Below are 24,151 nucleotides of genomic sequence, written 5' to 3'. Positions count from 1 at the left end.
CAACTTAAAGACTTTTTTAAAGTTGAGCTCTTTACTTTTATACTGGTCATATCATTAGTAAAACAGATTCCCTGTATTTTAATTGGCTCGTTCACCTTGTTTATATCGAGAACTTCGTGATTTCGAAGATGAACTTCCTAACCAGTAGGCTTCTTTTTTGTCTTCTCTCTTCCAAAAAAACTTCGTGAGATTACTAATGTGAACAGTTTTAAGGTTCATATTAAGACTTATCTTTTTAGGACTTTATAGTAGTGAGCAATTTTATATTCAATTCTTACTTGCATTCATATATATTTTAGTTTTTATATGCATTATCTTTTGTTAAATTCTTGTAAAGTAATGCAGTTGTAATGCGCAGCTGATCATTCTCATGTTAAGCTGCGCACAATAAGTTCACAAATTATTATTATTATTATTATTATTATTATTATTATTATTATTATTATTATTATTATTAAAGTGCCCATAACCTAATTTTTCTCACTCTAGTCATCTGAATCTACACATATCTCATAGACGTTTCGCGAAAACAAAATTGCGATTTTCCCAAAACGCGATTTGAAAATGAAATTAGAGAACGTTCAAATTTGCCGGCATTTTGGCTCACCATTCGCCTTAGTCTTCTATCGATTCTTCCCGGTCACAATACTGCTGTGACGTAGATTAAGGAACTCGTGACTTCAAGTGAAAAAGGAATAGCGATATAAACAGTATAGTAAGGAATAATTCCCTTGAAAATGCCTAACCCTAACCCTAACCCTAACCAAAAACGATCGCTGAGCGATACCTTGGCGTTGATTATTAAGAAAAGATAAGACCCACGCCAACAAGCATTCCTTAATCTACGTCCCAGCGAGCCCGTGAGGTCCTGACCAGCGGAAGGGGTATACCAAATAAATATAGGATTGAAAAAGTCGTAGAAAATTCGCCTCTCGCTGGAATTGAAAAATTCTTTCGCCAAAGTTCATTTTTTAATATGGACTTTCAAATAAGAAAATAAAACTTTTTAGGTTATGGGCACTTTAAGTACCATATGTGTTCAATAAGGAACTAAGACAACCATAAGATTCCTTATCACTTAAGTAAGTCATCGGCGAAGGCGATGCATTTAATTTCTTTGTCTTCTACTACTATGCCTTTTATATCTTGATTTTGTTTGATAGCGCTAAGGAGCCCCTCTTCCGATTGAAAAAAGCGGTTCGGAGGAATTTAGTTTTAAGGCGTGAAAGACGTTTTGCGATACATCAAGACAACTTTAGTAAGAATTTTTCCAGTCGCAAAAAGACCTAATAAGAGGATTGCTTAGTTTTAAAAATATGTTTCGGGTAGGAAAAATTGTTCTGACTCTTGAGACAAGCGCCATATTAGGAATAACGGGATACATGCAGTTGAATTTTAAAATCAGTTGTCGAATGAACAGATTTAACTACTTTGTCGTTAAATGGTGGGGCTCATCTCGCCGTTCTGCCCCGGTCAGTGTAGCCTGACTAGGAAGTTAATTTTGCTCACCAGTTTTCCCATGCACCAGTTTTTGAGTCAAGGGGAAAATTAAAGGGGCTAGGTCACGCTATTTTAGGTAATTTTGTTTAATTTTATTAATTATGAGCTCTAAACGTCAAATTGGCAGAGCAAGAGTCTTGCATTTGCAAAATCACGGCCATCTAACGACTGAGAATGATTTTCCAGCTTTGTAAATGCCCTTTTGCTATAGACTGACTGATATAAATTTGAAAAAAGGTGGGCCGACGTTTTTCAAATTTACCCAAATTCAATCCATTTCAATCTTCTCCAGTTTTTTCCATCCATGTCCTTTCTTGGCTTCCCTGTGTTTTGTTAGAGTTCTTCTATAGTTTTGAACAGTTAGTTTGATATTTTAGTTAATTCTATGACCATTAGATCTGTGTTGTAATTGCCTGACATTGCGTGACCTAGCACCTTTAAGCATGCTTATTCTTTTAAGTGCGTAAATTTCTTAAATTTTTATTGTATGTGTATATATGGTCACGTGATATATTTCTATTTAACAATTATACCATGAGTTCGATTGATGGTTTACAAGGCACGTATTGCCGAGTTGATTGATTCAAACTTCGAAGTCTTACATTAGGCGTCATTGTAGAATGACCTTTGATTTAATGAACTCAGTTTCAAAAAAGTGGTTAAACGTTATTTTAGTAACAAAACTAAATATAGCAAAGATCTTGCTTTCTTTGGGGAGCTGGTTTTTTTGTTGTACTGGAATTTAAAAAGAACTGCAAACTCATATAAAGTTTCTTTTTTCCAGTCCCTCGCCGGAAAGTAGGTGAGCTTTGCGTGATCAGCGAACCACTCTAGATGTGCTTAATAGGCAAAACAATATATTCTTGCAAACGTTACCTTCCACCTCTGACAAAAGCACCGTAGCTTTATCAGTATTTTTGTCACTTGTTTTCGTAATGAATGTGGTTTTTCTACAAGCCTTCAGTAGTCCAAATGTGTCGGAGATTGCTAAAACCTTAGACAGAAGTTAAGCTTAAAATCGCTTGGGTTACTTATATATCCCTCGTTATTGTGGACTTCAAATCTCGTCTAAGCAAGGTGCTTGCATTAAGAGAACTAACAGTGCTTGTAAGAAATAGAAACGAAGTTAGCTTTGAAGTGATTTGTGTATTTCCGTACTGCATTAAAAATTATAGAAAATGTTCACATAGTGATTTTTATAGCCATCAGCATCTTACTTTGGAACCCTTATATGTCACCACGTCCTTATTGCCACCACTTCCCCTCATTGCACAGTGCATTGCCCGTTCCGTCATCTTCCGAATAATGAAGCCTTTCTTCCCTTCTCGCGTTTGCAGGAGCAAATACGATGTTTGATGATACTGATTCCCAAGTAACACAAGCTCTGCAAATGGCATAGACTAAAAACCATACATACCATAGTACACGAAAAAGGGCATTTGATAAAATACCCCATATTACTAAGGGCGTACATGAAATTGTGTTGCACTGAGACATTAGGATTGGTTACCAGAAGAGATGTTTAACAGTTGGGGTCAGTTAGTTGTAATCTACACAAAAAATATTTTTATACAGATATTTCCGTCACACAACTAATGTTATAAAACCTGTTATTATATCTCTCAGATAGTACGCGCGCTGTGATTGGCTAAATTAGCGGGCCGCATTCTACAGTACAGCCTGGAGCCCGCTAATGTTTAAATTTCGATAAAACATTATCTAGCAAGTTTTTCATGTCGTTTCTGTTACATAAACTTGTAAAACTGTTTGAATCTAGCAAGCAACTATTCAAACAGCCAAGAAGATTTAGTTTTTCGGGTTTTGACTCGACAATCTTTGTGGCAGCAGAACCTTCCGCTTGACTTCAACTAGTTTCCTTGCCCACATGCCGGATTAACCTCTGAGATATAATAAATATCTTACTAACCTCGCTTTCTCGGTCCGTACTGCAAGTTACGAATCCTCGTTTTTTTCCCGTTGATGTATGGCCCATGCGCGAAGCGCTTCGCGCTTGGGCCATAAATCAGAGGGAAAAAACTCGGTCCGTAACTTACAGTACGGACCTCGAACTCGCAACCAGCAACGACGGTCACCAAAGACGACTCAGCTGAAGGGGACTGAGCTAGGAGCGCTTTCCTTTTGTATGGAAACCCGGTTTCCGGGGGTAAGGCCATCCCCCCTTTTTTTTTCGTTTACGTCGAATGCGTTTCCTGATATTGGGTCGGTCGGTCGGATTGAAAAAAAATAATTAAACAAAAAAAAAAAGAAATCTCGGAATCGGAGGCCTGGTACCCCAGCATCATAGCTGTGGAGCCAGGAAAACAACAAGACCTGAACCCAAAATCAATATGGCGGAAAGGTTTGTGGATGTTGTTGCAAAATTAAGACAGCGTGGGAAAAAGGATCAACCACCGAAACTCCTATGCGACATAAAAATGGGTTAAAAACGTCGTTACTTAGTTTTTTCTTTTTTGGAAAATGACAAAAATTTGGGTCGGTCGGACGACGCTAAACGGAGAAAAAAAAGGGTATAGGGGATAGCCTAAATCAAATGGAACAGACTTTTCCATAGCAAGGGAGAAGGATATCCTCTCTTGCTTCGTAGGTATTCCTCTTCTCTCGTTTTCAGTTTGCCGAAATGATCGGAAAATCCGGCACAATCTGCTGCGTCCCACTAGTCCCATGCTCCTTTATGAACTAAAAGCGCGGATTCTAGTACCATGTCTTTAAAGAAAGAAAAAGGACTCCGTGCAAAAGGAACACGGTTGTCCCATTTCGTTTTGAGTGAGGGAAATTTTCCCTGTTCCTTTAACAGGAAATTCTCCCCGGTTTTTCCAGCGCCCCAGATATTTACCGGTAAGCTGGAAGTCGATTTTAAAGATAGGAGAAAATGAAGTAGCCCGAAAAAAAATTAGGTAGTTTAAAAAATGGACCCTCATGATACAGAGTTTTCAAGCAAGCAACCGTGGACAATAATCTGAATCAATTGGCTTGATCTGTAGCGGCGAAATTACTGGGTTGCAACCCAGTCAGAAAGTGAGTTGAATTTCTTCGTTTTTTCCCGTGTCGAGAAAATGGAAACCTGTCACTCCCCTGCTAAGTATTGTCTTTGCGCGTAGAGTCTTGTGCGCGTATTTTTTTTTTTTTTCACTAACTGTCATCTTATGTACAACAATGAAACCAAATGGCAAATTCTGTATGGGTTTAACGAACATTAGAGGAATCGAACGCCTTGAATGCATCTGTGTTTGCTGAAGTCGCATCTCAGTTGTCTGACTGTTTTACATTTATCTTGTACTCAACTCTGCAGAGTCTTCAGGTAGCCGGAAAAAAGTGGAAATGTGAAAGTGAAGAATTATTTGAAAGAAAGCTTGTTGTCTATTTTGTGCTTCATTATTCACGGAGAAGGTTCTCAGTTCAGAAAAGGGTTTGATTATGAACTGTTAGATTGAAATTTCAAGACGGATTGTGTTTCTTGTTTGCACGCACGCAATATTGAAATAGGAAGGGTTTTGGGACTCTAATAGCAAATATGTTGTTTGTTTCAATAAATTTTACGCTGGAAAAGGCTTTTATTAGATTTTAAGGTCGTTCCGGATTCATCGTGTTGTGTAACATCGATTGTCATTAATCTTTCGCTGAGAATTCGAAATTCAGACTTGCATATAATATGCTATTTTTCTTCATCTGTCGTTTCGCTGAGATAAAGCCAGGATCCGAGCCAGGATTCGAGCCAGGATCCGAGCTAGGATCCGAGCCAGAACTCGAGACCTACCCTAACCCTAACTAGACCTAACTAGACTAGAACCAACGCAAATAGATTTAACCTAACCGAGAGATTCGAGAATAAATTGCGGAGAAAGCTCATCTTAGTTCGAATCCTGGCTGGAATCCTGGCTCGGGTCTTAGCTCGAATCCTGGCTCGAAGTTTTGGTCGCCTCCGTTTGGCTTGCCTATTATTGTTAACTCCCGGCTTTAGCGTTACTTTTTGGTGCAAACGTAAAGCCAAAAAAACTTTTGACCTGGCATCAGATTAGACTGAAAAGAAGAGAAATTATGAAGCGGAAACAACATGTTCAGTCCCTTCCTTAATGTGTGCAATAAACGTTTTCTTAGTGCAACTGCAAGACATGCATGACATGCAGGAAAACATCGGTCAGAGCAGACTATTTAACTTAAAGAAGAAACGAGTGAGTTTTAGTCATGAGCATGTTTTGTTATAGCCTGCAAAGCAGGCACTTCCGTTGAAATGGCGCGCTGTCGAAACGAGGGGCTTGGTTGCAGTACATAGGAGAAACTAAACGACGTTTAAGAACACCGCCGCACTTTAGATAACGCTAACACCAAATCCAAACCTACTACAGTAGCAGTTCACTCCCCGCAACATCTCTAAGGACATGCAATTAATTCCTATCGAAAAAATACTTTCTAACAGAGACTCGATCCGTAAGGACAGGGAAGCTTTTTTTAATTTCAAAAGGCAGGACAATTGATCCCCGGAATTGATCCCAACGGTCTTAATATCCGCGAAGAATCGTATTAGATTTCAGTTTATTATTTATAGTTATTTCCGTTATTTTCCGTTACTCTTAGTATTTGAATTCAAATTCGTTGTAACTGCCATGTTTTATCACATTTTTTCCAGTATTACGTCAACATCCATTTACTATAAATATGTACATAAAAGCAATTCAATGTAAACTCTCATTGTACCTGAAGAAGGCTGGTTTGGCCAGCCGAGATATAGTACATCACTAAAATCAAATCTACGTTGTATCGGCTCTTGCTTAAAATATTTGGAGCAAGAGCCGGGCCGATACACCGTAGACTTTCAAAAATATATGATCGCATAAATGAAGACGTTATGATTATCAGTTTCCATCCTGACTCCCCAAGGCGTATAGCACAGGGTATTTCCAGACGGTCGTGAACAGCCATCTATGACAGCACGTTAACGAGAGTTGGCTACGCACGCGCGTTTTGAAGTTTTGAACAGTTTTTCCTTGTTCTCTGAAAATCCGCGGGGTAAAATGAGCAAAATCACACGTTCTATGGAAAACTTGAACCCGGCACAATATTTATATTTTCTTTCTTATGTTGATCACAGATAGCCTTACGCTAATCCTGGATTACGTTAATCGGCTTTCGAACAACCGGGCCCTGTAGAATAGACTGGAAGTCCATTGCCTTTTCCGACCAGTTTGACCGCGTGTAGTTTGTAAAGATTGAGACTGGCGCGAGACATCATTCCGCGAGCTGTGAAGAGGGTTTCTATCAGCCAAGGTTTGAAAGCAAATCATGGATTCTTTATCTTCTTTCCGCAGCCATAATAGTTATGCAGAGACGAGAATCGTTATCGCTTCGAGGTGGCATATTTGATCCACGTAGGTTCCTGATCTTTTGTTGCTTACAACCTCGAAGGCTCTCGAAGTCGCTGAGGTCCAAACTAATCATATACATAGCTATTTTATTTCAGGTTGAATAAGCATAATGTTTTTTGTTTTTTGTTTTTTTTGCCTTTCACTGACTTTTAAGATGTCATTCTATAAGCTTCTGTTCTTTATTTTTTTCTGTGAAAGATGAAAGAACAATAATTAATTTCAGCTCCAACGGGTTGTTAATTTCTTTACGTACATTTAGGCTCTCATCGAAGATCGGCGATCCAGCCGAAGTCAATGAAGTGATCTGTGTGTGCAATCAAGTGTACTGGAGTGAAAAATTCCCCGTTAACATACTAAATCGCACTGAGAACAGGATTATATGAAATGGGTGAGGAGGCATATTTTATCTACATTGTTATCGAGTAATTCCGACAGCGGTCGTGTAAAGGCACCGGCCATTCCGTCTGAACACCAGAACGTGGGAAACTTTCCCATGGAATGTAAACTTTGCACTTGTAATATTTCTAAATGAAAATATTTTTTCTTGTTTGGAACAAACGGCCTATCTCCTTAGCTAACACTCTATTGAAACAACACACACCATATTTCTGGTCGTCGGTCTATTGCCATTATCAAACGAAGACTACAAGTCGTGATATTGTTGTTATGATGATTTGTCTGTTCGGGTATTTTTTTAAGTGTTCGTTTTGCTCTCTTTATCGAATCACCTAGAGATAAGTATTTTTCAAACCTACACTGGTTTGTAAATGAAGTTTGTTTAGCTTTATTCTTCGCTGTGAGCTGTCTGTAGATCATAGCTTGTTTTCAATTTCTACTTCATTTTCTGAATACAACGCTGATATTAACAGACTGTTAGTTTGATATCACGACTTAGAAAATCACTTGAGAAGCAGTTGTGTCGGTTTCGTATTGTGGCTAGTTTAACGATCGTGTCAATTGCAGAACTTCACGAGAATTTGATGTCGTGAAAAAATGTACAAACTAATTAATACCATGACGACTTTTTCATACCCAAAAATTATGCCAACAAAATACAGCAGCTTTGCAGATGAACAAAACTGCCCGCCGCAGGAGTTTGACTTGAGGAGGGTTTGTGTCTTGGTTTACTCTGTGGTGGCTTTTATTTTAGGAAACGCACGTTTCAGACATTGAGTATTAAATAAATTTATTTTGGTTATAACGAAGCTTATAAAACCATTTTAATGTGCAAAAGTGTTTTACAGGGTTTAGACTTGAAGAGATCTCAAATCGAAGCAACTTTGATCACGGATCGAATTCATTGAGAAGCTTTGGTCACATGACCAAAGCTAGCTCGCTTGAAAAGGAAGTGTTATGTTTTCCAAAAAGCATCAAAGACTTCGTGTGTGTTGTTTGTATAAACTGTGCAATCAGCGAGTCTTCATGAAGCTCTCAAGAGGTAAATTTTTAACTTCCATTAACGTAATTATTTTCCGAAGAGAGAATCTTGCTTCCATATTTGGCAAAAACGTTGCTCATAGGTGAATTTCTTGTAAACAGCAGTTTGCTTTGACAAGATTTCCCCTTAAGCTGTTACATGTAGTCTTCACCGATTTCTTTTATCTATCTATATTGAATTAAGTCTGGAATAAAGTGGGATTTCTTATTCATCAGTCTTGAAACATAACAGTTTAGTACAACAATCACAGTATTATTGTCTTTGACACTAGACTGCTTTCTAGTAGCAACAGCAGCAAGAAAAAAAAATTGATAACTGTTACATTCTTCAATACACATGCTTACCTGTAGTTAAGGAGAATTTTTTCTTGTGTGTCATAGCTAAAATTTTGGACTTTTTAAAACTGAAACTGTTTTGTATATAGGTTGATCCTTATGAATGCACATCTGTCAGTGTTATTTTATGACAATTTATTACCACAAAATGGAATTTAAAAAATCATAATCCCTGTTTATCTGAGTGAATAATTTTCAGACAAAAGAGGTTTCAAGTTATTCTGATTCTGATGAGGTACCCGATGTGAACTTGACCCAGTATACCTCATGAGAGGGAAAAATAATGATTATCTTAGGATGTCACTTAAATAAGACCACAGACTGCACTCTTGTTATATCTGCACTTTCATGTAAAATATTTAGGAATTATTGCATTACTGAGTGGTACTTACATACAGTAATGAAAAAAATATATTTTCCTGATATTATTGTTATTATTAGTCTCATCATCATCATCATTAGGAGTAGTAGTAGTAGTAGTAGTAGTAGTAGTAGTAGTAGTAGTAGTAGTACTGTTGTAGTAGTATTAATTAATTAAAGTTTCTGAGAAAAATTATTACTTTTTTTGTGATCCTGAATTTGACATCAAAATCCCATGACTGATTAGTTGAGAATTGCTTATGTGTATGTTGCAGGTCATTTTGTTCCTTAGGTTAATTTGCAACAAAACTAGGCCATTTTGTTTCAGACAAGGTCAACTTGTTTCAACCTACAGTAGATCAAGTTGTTTAACCTACAATAGGTCAATTTGGAGCAGGTACAAAACACAGGTCACAGGTCATTGTTTTACCAATACAAAAAGTATCCTAAACTTGATCTAGGTTGAAACAAGTTGACCTACATGTAGGTTGAAACGAATGGCCTAGTTTGGTTGCAAATTAATGTAAACAACAAAATGACCTGTATTGTCTTTGTGTGTAGAGTCTTCTGGGCATATTTTTGGTGGGATTAAGGGGGTAGTAGAAATGCCTAGATTTATCTGGTGGACACAGTAGAATATTTAATTCACCTGCAATGGCGTCGAAGTCATTGTTACGCGAAAGGTGTTTTGGTGGAACTTAAAACAAAATATACTCTTACGGAGCTCAAGAATGGAACATCAATTGGATAAACAAAACAGGCAGTGAAAAATAAATATCTGTAATCTTGAAAGCGACGAGTAATGGTATTCAACAACAATTGCATCTTTCGCAGTCAGATCTTTGTTTCCAATATTTTACTAAATGTCATGTTATGTACAACAATGAAACCAAATGGCAAATTATGTATGGGTTTAACAAACATTGAAAGAATCGAAGGCCTTGAATGCATCTGTCTTTACTGAAGTTGCATCTCAGTTGTCTGGCTGTTTACATTTATTTTATACTCAACTCAGCACAGTCTTCAGGTAGAGAAAAGTGGAAATGTGACAGTGAAGAATTACTTGAAAGAAAGCTTGTCGTCTATTTTGTGCTTCATTATTCACAGAAAAGGTTCTTCAGAAAAGGGTTTGATCCTGCCTATTCCATGTCCAAGGACTGTATGGGAGAGAATACTAAAATGCAAATATGAGTTCTGCCTTAAGAGAAGTGTTTGGGCTCTTCTTTTGCTTCTTGTACATTGTGTAATACTACAAAAACTCTTCTTTTGACAGATGATGACTTGGAGAGTGGGTACCTCAGTCCTGGGAGTGATTCAACGATATCACATGGTCAAAAGCAACAGAATACAAACAACTTTCTCATGCCTGAACACAAGGTAATCATATTGGTTGTTCCTTATGCAGAAATAATTTCTTAATGGAAAAGAAAATTGATCAAATGGACCTCAGTATTACAGTACATGTCTTCTTATCAATGATAAATCACAGTTTGTTGATCCACAGCAAATTTGACAATGTTCATGTTGCATTTTTTCATAACCCTTTCCCACCTGAGAGTTTAAGACTTTTAGATTTTACTTTCCAGTTGGGGGTGCTTAATAGCTGTTAATGTGTTAAAAATGAAAGGGCTTTTTGTGGCTTGAATGTTATTGAAAGCCAATAAGCAACAAAAATAATCATCTGCTACATATTCAGGCACAGGGTGCTTAGAGTATGTACGAGGCTTCAGTTTCTGGGGCAGGCTCACATGTACCATGGCTTCTACATGTATTCTATTGACCACACAAAATAAATTGCTAGGAAGAAAAATAATAATAACAAAAATGCCCGATTTTAGTGTTGTTTGGGCATTCTTTAATGGACAGAGATCAGACTACACATCTGTATTCTGAGCATGTCAGCATTTAATTTATTGATAGCAGAGGTTCATGTACACTGTACTATGGTATACCGCAACTTATAACCCATGAATTTTTGGTCAATTTGGCTAATCTATGTCTCATGGTGCAAACTCACAGGACATTTCTCATGCAAAAACCCCCGTTTGCATGGATATTTACCCTGTGAATTGCTGTAGCAATCATGTCTGTTGAAAAGAAACCATGCCAGCGGAGAAAAGGCAGCAGAAGAGTTTTCATTTTACATGGAAAAATACAAACTTGTTTTCTGGAGTCTAGTGGTGTGACATTAAAAAGGTGGTTGCAAATGGTGTTCCAGAATGTACAAGAAAGTAAAAAAATATGTTCTCAATGTCTTTGAAGTTGAAGAAAAGTTATGAGCAGACTTTAGAGGCTTAATCCTACGGTAACATGAACTTTAACCGAGTAATTTTGTAGAGTAGAGAATTTAATACACTGTGTTTACGAACTATGAAATTAACCAACCGGTCTAGGGAGAGAAAAATTACAGCTCCACTGGAAAACACTGACAGGAGTCATCCAGACTTTGCACATTCTGTCCTTTCATGGTTGAAATTTCTTTCTCAGTTAAGCAAAAAACTGCCTAGTTTTTTAGTTTTTGACACGCATTGACAATTAAATTGATTAGATTTTTTTCCAGAGACCGACACGCTTTCTTTCTTGCCAAATTTTGAACAGTCCATCGAAAAAACACAAAGCATCACCATCAGATCAACACTGGCTTTTTACGAGTGGGTTTTTGCTTGATATGTAAATTAATGGGAGGGTTATAAAATAAATAAACCCCTTTCTGGCTTGCTGGTATGTTGGCTGATAATGTCCTTGGCTAAGAGATTGTCCTCGAAATTTAATTTTACTCTCAAAGGTTTGCATCTCAGCCGCAGGCATTGTCAGCCAACATGCCAGCTACCACTGAGGTTTATTTACTAAATGACAGAAAGAATAAAGTGCATTACATCTCTCTCTGTTCTTTTAGTCCAACACAGTGCGCATCAAGTTTGAGTTCAGGGGAGAAAAGAGGTAACCTCTGAATTATTAATTTTATTTCTTGTTAGAGAGTACAGGGAGACAGACATTATTGTGTGCCCAAGATGTAGTACACAAACATGTAGGTACAGTTTCCCAAGCATTGTTTGGTGACTCCTACATGTAATTGGGAATGGTGGGATTTCTGGCCTGTACCTGGTCAATTGTACGATCCTGCCCCTGTCATCCCTAGTTTTAGTGTCTTTTAAATTTAATCGTGTTTTAATTATATCATGGGCGGTGCCTCGCATGGGTCCTCGTGTCCCGTTCGCACCTTCCCTTTTGACCTTATCACTTCGTATCACTTTGCATATATATTTCATTTCTTTTCGGTTATTTCTTTTTTGGTATGTAACATGTGTAATGGTCAATAAACTTGTTAAAAAAAAAAAAAAAAAAAAAACTTCCTTTTGGAGCTGTTACTTTGTCTGTGAGTTCCTCCTGATGAGGGGCATTTGAAATTCCCATAAGCAAGAATCATTTTCACCTGGAATTTAGTGTCTTTTCTTATTGTCAATAGTTTACACTCTGAATCCATTTTTGCAGTTTCCTTTGTTCCCACAAAAACATCCTACCTATCGAGGCATATACACCAGACAGACACAGCTACCGCAACTACTGTAACCTTAGTTAGGGTTAGGGTTAGGGTAACCCTAACCTAAGCCATTCTTGATTTCCACAGAATTATTCCATTCTCCAGACCTGTCATTTTGACAGAACTGCTGATAAAAGTGAAGACAGCGTATGGACAGGAACTCTCTATGAATTATGTGGTAAATGAGGTACACCGTACATCCTGCTATTTGTACTTTTTCTGGTCATTTTACATGTACGTGTATTGTCAGTGCCTGTCTATGAGTCAGAGAGCAGTTGGCTCAGGAAATGTTGGATTGGCTGTGTGTGGGATGGGTAAAGAGGCTTGTTGGATGGCAGTTGTGTAGGAAGGGTTGGGATGGAAAACACTTCAGTGGGTAATTAACCCATTCACCGCTAAACCGGCCATTATTAGTATTTTACTCTGTCTAATGCCGGTCTATTTTACTCGTCAGTGGAGAACCCCCAGGAGTCAATGGGTTAAACATTTTTTTCAGCCAAATAACTTTGTATCATGGTGTTGCAAGGTGACAATTCGGAAATTCAAAATGCTGTATTTTCAAAATGAAAGATGTCATGGAACTCGAAACTTGCAAAAAGATTTATTGCTAGCTCATCTTCAACCTCCAAAAGATACAAATTCAAAGCACCTCGCCGTTTTGAATTTAGAATTTGATGAAGTCACTGTGAAAACCATCTATGGAGTCTTTAAATAATAAAATATTATAATTTATTGTAGTAATAATATTATTATTGTTATATTTAGGGCGTGTTGGATTGCCCCTATTCCGGAATAATATATAAAGTGATGATTGAAAACGGTATATCTGGCATTTTGAAGCAACAAGGATGATAAAGATATGTTTAAAGTAGCATTTTAGCAAGTGTTTGACAATTTTCGTGTGAATCTCCATAAGAACAAAGGATTTCTAACTTCTATTCCATGTATTCCTATTCCTTAATATGGTCAATCAAACGCACCCTTAGCATTTTAAGGTTAATCTTCAATTTTTGAGCCAACTTCTTTTTCCCCTCCTTAGATTGCAAATGCAATTCCTATTTTAAACCAGTCAGACCTTGACAAAGCTATTGAGATTTTGGATCGCAGTCAGCACCTTACAAGTCTGAGAATTCTCTTGTCATTGCCTAATGGAGTTACGGAGAATTCCTGCCAGCAAAAGACAGGAATGCATCCCCCAAGTAATCCCAAAATTGGATCTCTCTTTGGTATTGCAAGCAAGCCATTTTATGTAAGTAAAACATGGTTAAAGCCTAGATAGGGTTATTATGTAATTAATTTGATTGGGTGACAGGAAGTATCCTTTTTGTACAGAGTAGAGTTTTTTTTTTAATAATTTATTTTAGCTTTTTCATAAAGTTTACTTACACTGTATAGAGTAGGTAATAAGCCTTTCAGCAAGTTGATAGCTACATGTAGCTTTCAATAATGGAAAAATTTAAATACAGGTTGCAAGTTTGCTTTTCACCCTGCATGACACACAGTGAAAGGTACTGCATGCTTCAAGTTACACCTGAACCTGTAAGCTTCTGTTTTTGTACCTCACTCATTGCCATGCTTGCATTGATATAATGGCTTTCCCGCCGGCTGAGCTTGCAAAAGAGGCGGGAAATGAGGTTCTCACACAGTGAAGGGGGGCTGGGCCTGAGTTAGGTTATCACGTGTCTGTTTCTTGTGTGGCAGACGAATGGCATTCAGTGTGTGAGAATTAACTATTCCTTGGCTTAAAATAACGTAATGTTTAAGAGACAATAATTTAACTTTGCATCTTCTGTCTCATGTCACATTAAGTCAAATTATTAAACACTTGACTGTTTTCTTTTCTTTACCTTAGAAAAGAGGACGACCAACTAGATATGGCTTGGGAAATAGGTAAGGTCATTAGTGTCCCAAATGTTACGTACTGGTCAACAAGCATTGTAACGAGATTAATTAGTTAGTTTTGATTATTTGCAAAATTAAGGTCAAACTTCAAGTCATGCTCATCACAAGATCAGTGAAGTATCATTAATTTTATCCAATTCAGGTTCAGTCAAAATGTGAAACTCGATTGTTGTAAACTGTCACTGTATTGTACTTGAAGAAACTTACAGAATTCAAGGTTACTGAGTAAGGCAAAATATCTAAGGGAAGAGAATGTTGTTGATCATTTTTTTCGATTAAAAGATATAAACAGTACTTGACTGTACAATTTGCATGTTGCAGGATTAGCTGTATTTAACATACTGACTTTTGAGGAATCACAGATGGTGTTTAGATAAAAATAGTATTGCTTTACATGTACCAACAAACTCAACCCACATAATGACGTGCAGTCTGGGAATCGAACCCGGGCAACATTGGTGGGAGGGGAGTGCTCTCCCCACTGCGCCATCCCTGTACCACTGGAATTGCAAAGTCGTTGACTCAGTCTTATCCTGACTTCCCCTTTCCCTGTACCTGGTCCCCATAAATAAGATGTTTTGCAAAATGCAGGAAACAAAGTGAAGTAATTGTTAGGAATTTTGGGGTTCTAATATTGTTGATTTAGAATTTATGTTAATAATAAAATTAGGCATCTTTCTAGATCACAGTCAACACCAGATGAGATTGCTTACATTGCTGGGGACCCACCCAACACTCCCAGTCTCTCAAGGTACAGCTACATCTCGTACATGTCATCCAGCAGTATTCATACCACAGGTCGTAATTCACCTCCTCCAGGATTCCATCAAGATCATCAGATCCCTGTACAACCTTTTCACATGGTCAGGGTAAGGACTGTCATGTTCTTTTTGATGCTTGTGATTTTAAGCTACTAATATAATACAGTTTCCACACCAGCCTTGGTTGTAATTTTATTACAGTTCACTTTGAGGATTGAAGGTGATTGTTGACTTGTGTTGGTGTTTATGTTTGAGTCAGTGGAATGTTTTATTGGGACTAACTACTGTAGAACAAGTCAAAACATTTTCTTTGCATGGAAAAATAATCAAAGGACAACTGTGAAGAAGTCGTGGATATAATGCTTACAAAATGGGAGTTCTGTTGCAATCAGTTGCTTTCTGATCTTGTTTGGAAATAATGACTGAATTGGTGTTACATTTTTATCTAAGAGTAATGCGTTATCATTGGCAGGCTACTCCAGGTCATTTTTAAATATCTGAAGAGTCCTCAACTGTATAAACAGCTACGAATGCCTCAGTTTGTGATAACTGAAAACAAGGATTGTTTCCAAAACTTTTCAAACTTTCATACAATCTGGAATGGATCATGAAACATGCTGTATTTAGTCGCATTTAATAGATGCAAAAGAGCCAGGTGAAAAGAATCGCCAATGGGTGTTTTCAGCTTCTTTTAACTTTTTACGATGTTTTTAAAATCCTATGAAGTAACAGAGGATATCCATTTAGCTTGGAAAGAGTGAATTTGTGTTTGATTCTTATCGCAAAGGATTGCTTCACTATTCAACTTCAACAAGGTGATACCGAAAACATCTGGATATTTCTCAACTTTGCAAACACAGCTATCGATTTGTTTTAACCCCGTCTTTTACATTTAAGCACCTTTAGCTTTTAAAATAATATGTTACAAGTATACCTAACCAATAGAGTGATGAAATAATAATTATAATAACAAACTAAAAGAGCGGTAGTTTGCTTTAGGTGAACACAGTTGTTACTGTCCGTGACAATCTCACGGCGTGCTCCTTTGCTAATAAGAGTGGGCCTGTGAACTTGGCGGATCGACGAGCAACTGTCTCTTCGCAGTCATTTTGAACACACATAGCGCGTTTAGTCTTCCACTGAGCAATGGCTCGGTAACACCTGCTGACGACTGCAACGAGTATCAATCCCTTCGGAACGAAGAAAAGTCGAAAAATATTTAACGTATTACGTTGCGGCATTACTTCGGTAAGGGAAACACTGGTACCCCAAGCTCATTGTGAGGGAAAGCCGACAAAGTTATAAGGATCTGTATGGGAATCTGGATAAAAGACCTGAAAAGATAATTTTACGATAAAATTCCTAACCTTATTGCCATTGTGGGTTGCCTCCTTCCTGTGTGTTTTTTCCAGATTCGACGCAAATTAAGCCATTATCAGTTCCTCGATTGTCAACAGTTACAGTGAAATACCAAGGCTGAACACTGAATTCTCACAAGCCCACTAAATTGAGTCAAATATTCCTGGTTAAAATGTTCCTGCAGTTAAAATTCCACCGTAGAATTCACAGGCAAAGATTTTTCTTTCATTTCAATCCGCTTGCCACTCAATTGAAGCGCTGCCAGAGAGGTCATGCGGCTGTAAGTGTCCCAAATGAATCACTAAAACAATGAAAAAGATCCTCTTCCACACACAACACCACACGGTGACCATTCAGTTTCCGCTTGGTTATGAGTATTAATTTTGTTTGTGGCTTGGTAACGAGTCTTTGTCTGTCTTTGTTTGGTAACGTCATCATTTTGTAGGCTTTCCCTCGCAGGAAGCTTGGGGCGCCTATGAGAAAAACATCGGAAAATCAATATTGATTTGAAGTCAACAGTGTGGGTGACCAATTCAGAAAACCAACCTTGCATGCAACTTAATTATCATTGTGTACAAACTAATTTTGAGTTTAGTCCTATGTCAACTGTATTGAATGAGCAAGCTCTTTGTTTTCTTTGAAGGGTGAGGGAGAATTCATTCCGGAAAGCCAAGATCACGTGGTATGTATTGGAAAAAGCAATATTGTTATTACTATGACTGTATGGGAGGTGACTGGAATATCATTTGCCATCAGTTAGGATTTTACAGTGCTGTAGTGGTTGTCATTTTTATTGCAATAATTATTTAATGATCATGCACTAGTACCAATCGAGTTGGATTTTATAAAACTCATTTACAGGAATTCAAAATAAAAGGTTATCAAGGTGTCAATCATTTTGTTTCACCATTATCAAATGAGAGGAAAATTTTCCAAATTTGATGATGGTGCTATAAAGTCATTTAACCTGTTGACCCCTCAGGGGCTCTAAGATGCCCCTAGTTGACAAGTCAAATCCTCTGGCATTAGACAGTCAAATCTGTCAAGTCTTACTCCCAGGATTCAATTGGTTAAACATGGTGTAACCTTTTATTGTTAATATTTGTGATGAAAATAAGTGACCATAAGGCTAAATAAGGGAAAATTGCGTGGCTTAATAAAAGGCCTGCCTCTTTATCCTGAGCAATGTGCGGTTCTCATGTTGTACTTTGTTGTGTTATGAAAAATGGTTTAAACTGTGATAGTGATTATTCGTGCCCTTTCACCTCAGTGGTCTGCCATGAGTGAGTGAAATAATCTGATGCTATAGGTAACAGGGACAATATTGATTTGACAAAATTGAAAGAAATAGTTGCTGGAACCCATATTTATGCTACAGTTCCAGTATTTCCAAGATGTCCGTCAAGTTTATCATGGTTCTGTTTTTGTTTGCTTGAATTTCCAGGTTCTTCCCAGACTCCAGAGATCAACCAATGTCTGGTTTGACCCACTCTCACACAGTCAGGTAACAAACGTAGAGTGGTGCATTGTTTTTGTGTCGGAGGTCAGTCTACAATCTTCATCAAACGTCTCAGTCAGTCATCAACCCTTGTGCACCACAACAGCACTAGAGTTTTTCATTAAATTAAGGTTGCACTTCATTTAAGATCTTGTTGTCATGGAGTTTGAATTTTGATCATTCTGTTGCCCTCCTTAAAGGTGAGGATTGTTTCCAGTCCAAGTTCTGATGGCTCATGGAGAGGATCATCATTTTCAGTTGACAGGTACTGTTTTCTCTTCATTTTCCCTTTGCTATTGGAGTTTCTTTTTGTTTAAAGCTGTCGCAAACCCATAATGATTTCATTTTTGTTCAAACTATTTCATCTTTTCAATGAACTTTGGCTCGTTCTTAGGGAATAGCATTATTTTCAAGCAGTGCCAAACAGTTTACCCAAAATGTAATCATGCATGTATACTTCTACAATGATAACACAAGGGCACGTTTTCAGGGTTAGGCAAGCTTGTGACCTGCAGGTAGCAGTGAGGAAACTGGGTGTCCATCTTTCGATACACACCTTGTTGCTTTTCTTATGTAATTAAATGCTGTTCTTATTGGAGCTAGCCAAAAGAAAGACAGCGTGTTTGGAAAACAACAAGGTCAATTTCAGCTTTTCTTTCACCATTGGAAGGCTATATAACAGAAAGCGTATTTTTAAAGATTAAATGTTGTAATTGCTGTAATTGCTCTCTCTCTCTCTTTTCAGTGGTGGGGAAATGCAGTCATTTCAGAACTCAACAAGATCAGCCTCAAACAGCTCATTAGTTCTTGCAGCAGGAATGTTTTCCTCAGGTATAGTTGACTGTAACACGTTAATAAATATGCCCTACGGAACGATTATTTCAGTAAGCAAAACTGAGAATGTTGTGCATCAGGAACTACTGATAAAGGAACAACTAAGAGCAGGGCAGTCTCAAGACATTTAAGTGGAGCTGAAAATTTGTGACCAGATCCACTAGTGACTAAAAATCAGGTTAATTTGTTCAATAAATCAATCAGTGTACTCATTGGTCTAATGATCCGTGCTTCATAAAGATCAGTCAAGTTTGAAGTTGCTGTAAAGTTTTTATTGACCTTGTTTTCCTACAGATCTTCCTGTAAATCATAACACTATCTAATCCAGTTTTCACTAGCTTGTTCCAGGCTCCTCGCCACAATTTCACTCGTCCTGACCCACTGAGAGCCTGGAACAGGTAGTTTTCACTAATATGTATATAGCTATTTCGAGAAAGTTTGTCAAGAATAAAGTGCACGCGACAATCCCGAAAGGTAATATGCGATATGATCAATACACTGTTGCTAACGACTGTAGCTGTCGAACCTAGTTTTGTTACTTTCCTTCAGCACTCCCAAACATATATCAGTGGCCTCCCGTACGATTCTTTTAAATTTCTTTGAAAAACAGTGCACTTAAAATCACCCACAATACCTTTCAGGATTGTCGCGTGCACTTTTTCTGACAACGTTTCTCAAAATAGCTGTATAGAGTAAACACTGAAGTTTGAGGCAAGACAAGGTGAACTTTCAGCCTCATTTTCCGGTTCGGTAATAAAGGCATAATTGAAATAAAACGTATTTTGTTTAATTATCAAAATAATAGAATTCAAATGTCAACAGCCTTCACTTTGTTTAAAGATTGATATTTGTTTTCCAAAATTGCCTTCTTTTGAAATCAGTTCTTCTTGCCGACTCTTCTAACCTCATCATCGTTTAACCGTTATGAAATAACTTGAAAGTTTGTTTAATTGAAATTGACCCATCAATGTTATGATTTTGCGTCTTCACAACTGAAATTTCTCCTCTTACAGAAGAAGACATAACTGACTCAAAAGCCCACACCTATCCCAGGCGTAGAAGTCACACAATTGGAAGTGCAAATAGTGAATTCCATGATGGTGGGTACTTTACCCTGATGAATATATTTGTAACGAGCGTAAAAAGTAAAAGTGTATCGTTATAATCATGCTTTTTGGGGAGCGATATTCTTGATGACTTTGGAGGCATGCAGTGTGCAAGAAGTCACTCAAGCCGCTGTTACACGTTGAAACATTTAGCTGAAACTTATGTGCAACGGCAATGCAAAAAAAGCTTTGCACCGCGTAACATAAAAGGTCGAAACTCGTTTGGGAACGTTGAAACTGGTCTCGAAATGTTGTTTACGTGGCCTTAGCCAGTATTTGATTGGCTTGCGCAGCGTAGCGTAACAAGAACGAACGAGACCAGTTTCACGAAGTGCTGTTACATAGTGAAACTCCTGTTTTTATCACCACTGCGGTTTTACAGAGGCAGAAAGCAGTTCTACTTTTCGTGAAACTTGTTTCGCAGCGAAAGTTCAAAAAGGTTTTACGATATCGACCATGTTACACGGTGCAATGTCTCCTGAAACTTGTTTCGCAAGCGCCGTTGCACACAAGTTTCAGCTAAACGTGTTAACGTGTAACAACGGCTTCATACTGTGAATGCTATAAGGCAGTGTTGGGCTCCGTCAAATTCTAATAATTAAAGCTTGGGTTTTGAACATTACTAAGAATATAAATCTTTTACTAACCGATTTTCAGGACCTTTTTCAGGAAACCAGATCTATAATGGAACTCAAAATTCCCGAAAGCCAATCCCTGCATCAATGAGAACAGATCAGCAGATTAGTCCTGCGAGTAGCAGCAGTGGCAGCAGTGGTCTCCTTGCGGATATTGATACCGGATCAAAGAGACGCAGGCGAGAGTCTGAACTTGAGTTTGCTGTGCAGAAGCTGAAGGAAATGTCAACAACAACTGCCAAGGGTGAGGGAGAATTCGGTAGTGTTAACAAGAACAACAACTAAGTCAATGACAGTAATTTGATTTAATAGACGAGTTCACGCTCTTGATTGCATCATGGGTAATCAGGACAACATGGCGGGAAATTCAAAGGTTTGTATGGAAATTCGAAGCAAAGTATACACAATGTACTGTACATGACTCTACTTTATAGAGTTTCGCCTTCATAAACCAAACAAATAAGTCATGTTCACAACCGAGATCCGTTGTTTGGAATTTCTAAATATTGTTTTTTTGTCTCCATACATTCTCTCAAACTCTTTTTAATAAAATAATTTCTACAACATCCATTCTCTCCAAGTTTATTCTGCCGCACCTTTGAGCGCATACCTTCTGTTTTGGAAAACAATTGCATATTATGAACACTTTTCATCGTTTTGAACTTCCTTACAAACCTTTGAATTTCTCTCCATCTTGCCCTGATTACCCATGATGTACTCAAGAGCGTGAACTCGTCTATTGAAGAGGGAAAAAGTAATCATGCAGCACGCAGTTTAGTACAGTTCTTTGTCGTATTTTGCAAACAACACTGTGAAATAACCAAATTTAGGATTTTGACGACAACTTGAGCATAAAATTGTGAACAGTTCATTCTCTATCTTTACTTCAAAATCATACATACTAATTTGCCTAAGAGTGACAGCAGCAATCTCGAAGTACTTTGTGCAGTTAGATTTTGAAGTGACGTTTTACTTAGTTGACGCCGGCTGTCTTCCTCAAACTCCTTACTTACAGTGAAAGGTGTGTTCCTGTGGCCCAAATTGCAGAAAATATTGGCTGTGGTCTTTCCAGCAAATTTATGACAACGAGCTTTTCCTGTTACTTCCCTTTCTAATAGATCGTGGTGTACGGTTTATGGGTGATAAGTCGTTCCTTTTCTGGTAAGGTCAATCCAATTTGAACGGACAGCCCTTGCTTGCACGAAAATGCCCTCAAACAAATTGCATTTGACGTAAGAAACTTAAATTTCAAGAAATCGTTTTGACTCGTTGATAGCAAGAACTAACGATAGTCAAACCTCATAGGCGAGCGAAGTTAAGTTATGTTGAAACCCTTCTGGTAGATAATAGTCGACATTTTAAGGTTTGCATCTCAATTTTTGATTGCACAGATGACAATAACGCGCGGAAATAAGAATAGAGCAGAAACGTACTCACTCTTGCCTGTAACTCACTGTGGAAAGAGAAAGGATGATGAAACTATGTATATGGGGTAGACAGATTAGACCACGGAAAAAATAGATTGGAGGATAAGGTTTTGGATGGAGAGGGACGAAGCGAGGATAAAGCGACTTGTACGGGAATTGGACGACATTTCCCTAAGGGCATGCACAGGACGGAACTCTTGTGTTCCTATAAGGACTTCTACTGTAAGACATAGTTTCTGTTTGTATTGTTGCAGTGCCTGAAGTTCCCATAAACTGGACAAAAGGCAAACTTCTTGGAGCAGGGGCTTTTGGGCAGGTAGGTTATAAATTACTACAGCTTTTGATATTGTTTGGTTCAGGACAGAAAGGATTAAAAAACAACTTCTGAACATACCTTTTCTCCCCTGTAACTTTTTTCCTCTAACACTGAATGACTACCCTTTGTTTGACGGTTTTGCCCTCCAATATGACCCATGGGACGTGAAAGTGATCATTCTGTCATGAATCCCAACTGAAGGTGAATCGTTAGTCTGCTGTATTTTAAAGATCCTCATGTGCTGGCTCTCTTTAGGTTTATTTGTGCCATGATCACGATACAGGAAGTGAGTTGGCTGTCAAACAAGTTGAAGTAGGGCTTTTGAACACAGCAACGCAAAAGGTATATCCACATTTTAATTGACTTGATGTAGGCAGAAGCAACATGGTGCGATTTTTACCTTTGAGGGCAGCTTATTGCTACCTCCTCCTCATTGCTGGGTTTCGGTACTCTGATCAGAAGATGCGAGGAGACGACTTGCTCTAACAGTTTTCCAAGTGGAAATGGTCATTTTTATGGTCCTCTCCGTCTCTCAAGCAAAAATGCTTGTGTTAAAATTCCCAAGTACGAAAGACGTCAAGTGTTTGGAAAAAAAAAACAGCCTGAAAGAATACTAGTAAATCAGTAGGAGAAGTTTCTCCCGCTCGCTTTAGATGTCATCATGATTTTAAACACGAAGACGCACTATAACAGGCGTGGTGCCAAATGATTTATCAATCAACCGTGGACGCAGCCAAGAGCTCTGTGATAATTTGTTAAATAAAAAAGTACCTGATGGCAATGTGTCCGTAATATGTCATAAATCTGTTGTTGTTTTTTTAAAATCCCCATTCCCTTGTTTCGCGATAGAAATATCTTTTCAGGCTTCCGTCTCTGAGTTGCTGTTTGTTGATCACCATGTTGGATAGTTATCTAATAAGAAATGAATGAATTCGGACAAACGTAATAGTGCGCGAAGCGTCCCCTTTTATAGTGCGTCTTTGTGTTTAAGATGCATTTATTTCAGCCTGCTAATTGCGACTCGTGCATCAGTAACTCTATAAGTATATTAAATTGACCGCATTACTGTCAATGTTCCAGGAAGTAAAAGCACTTGAAGCGGAAATTGACCTGCTGAAAAACCTCCAACACGAGAGGATTGTGTTGTACTATGGAACTCAACAAACGGATCTTCATGTTTACATTTTTATGGAATATATGCCTGGGGTAAGAATTTTTTTTTCGTACGAGAAAAAGTAATTTTCATCTGCTCAGTGAATCACTTACGGCTGGTTGAGAATTCTCGAGTTTCACATCAATGCGAAATTGTGTTTCCATTGTTGAGGTTTGCCTGGAAGGGACATGGAATGGGAGATGACATGTGTGAAATTATTTGCACCAAGAGTATTCTCCTGCAGAAGGCAAACCTCATTTCTGGAGAAACCGAACGACTTGATATTCAGCTAACGGATAGCTTGTCGGGTTGGGATATTGAAGAGTATTTTTGGTTCATTTACCTCAGGGCTCAGTGCACGAACATATAAAACAACACGGGGCTCTGAACGAAAGCCTAACGAGGAAATACACGAGACAGATTCTTGAAGGAGTTTCTTACTTACACACAACGCTTATAGTTCATAGAGACATCAAAGGTAAGGCTGCTTTTTTTCTCTTTGTCCGTATTCGTTTGGTTTCTAAATATAAGATGATGACGCCTTTTAATATCAAAACGTAGGGTTGTGTGCATGCGAAGAAAAGCGTAGCGCGCGTGAGTGTAGA

General features: G+C 38.0%; 1 protein-coding gene across 4 annotated transcripts in view; it reads left to right on the top strand.

The window, feature by feature from the left end:
- Positions 1–6,742: 6,742 nt before the first annotated feature.
- Positions 6,743–24,151, top strand: part of LOC138049730 (mitogen-activated protein kinase kinase kinase 3-like) — a 22,245-nt gene continuing 4,836 nt past the window's right edge. The window contains exons 1-18 of one of the 4 annotated variants that reach the window (XM_068896141.1): positions 6,743–6,884; positions 7,141–7,269; positions 10,288–10,391; positions 11,911–11,954; positions 12,643–12,742; positions 13,595–13,804; positions 14,408–14,445; positions 15,140–15,326; positions 17,221–17,259; positions 18,022–18,081; positions 18,276–18,340; positions 18,821–18,906; positions 19,923–20,009; positions 20,685–20,894; positions 22,332–22,393; positions 22,649–22,735; positions 23,474–23,599; positions 23,895–24,024. In XM_068896141.1, the coding sequence (XP_068752242.1) occupies positions 7,266–7,269; positions 10,288–10,391; positions 11,911–11,954; positions 12,643–12,742; positions 13,595–13,804; positions 14,408–14,445; positions 15,140–15,326; positions 17,221–17,259; positions 18,022–18,081; positions 18,276–18,340; positions 18,821–18,906; positions 19,923–20,009; positions 20,685–20,894; positions 22,332–22,393; positions 22,649–22,735; positions 23,474–23,599; positions 23,895–24,024 (1,639 nt within the window). In that variant the 5' untranslated portion in view covers positions 6,743–6,884; positions 7,141–7,265. Of the gene's footprint in view, positions 6,885–7,140; positions 7,270–10,287; positions 10,392–11,910; positions 11,955–12,642; positions 12,743–13,594; positions 13,805–14,407; positions 14,446–15,127; positions 15,327–17,220; positions 17,260–18,021; positions 18,082–18,275; positions 18,341–18,820; positions 18,907–19,922; positions 20,010–20,672; positions 20,895–22,331; positions 22,394–22,648; positions 22,736–23,473; positions 23,600–23,894; positions 24,025–24,151 lie in introns of all 4 variants that reach the window. The other 3 variants (XM_068896140.1, XM_068896139.1, XM_068896138.1) reach the window with 3 other exon arrangements.

This window comes from Montipora capricornis, chromosome 5, assembly GCF_036669925.1.
Source record: "Montipora capricornis isolate CH-2021 chromosome 5, ASM3666992v2, whole genome shotgun sequence".
Lineage (NCBI taxonomy): Eukaryota > Metazoa > Cnidaria > Anthozoa > Scleractinia > Acroporidae > Montipora > Montipora capricornis.
The sequence above is the reverse complement of the archived record's forward strand: the minus strand, read 5'-3'. Positions and strand labels throughout refer to the sequence as shown.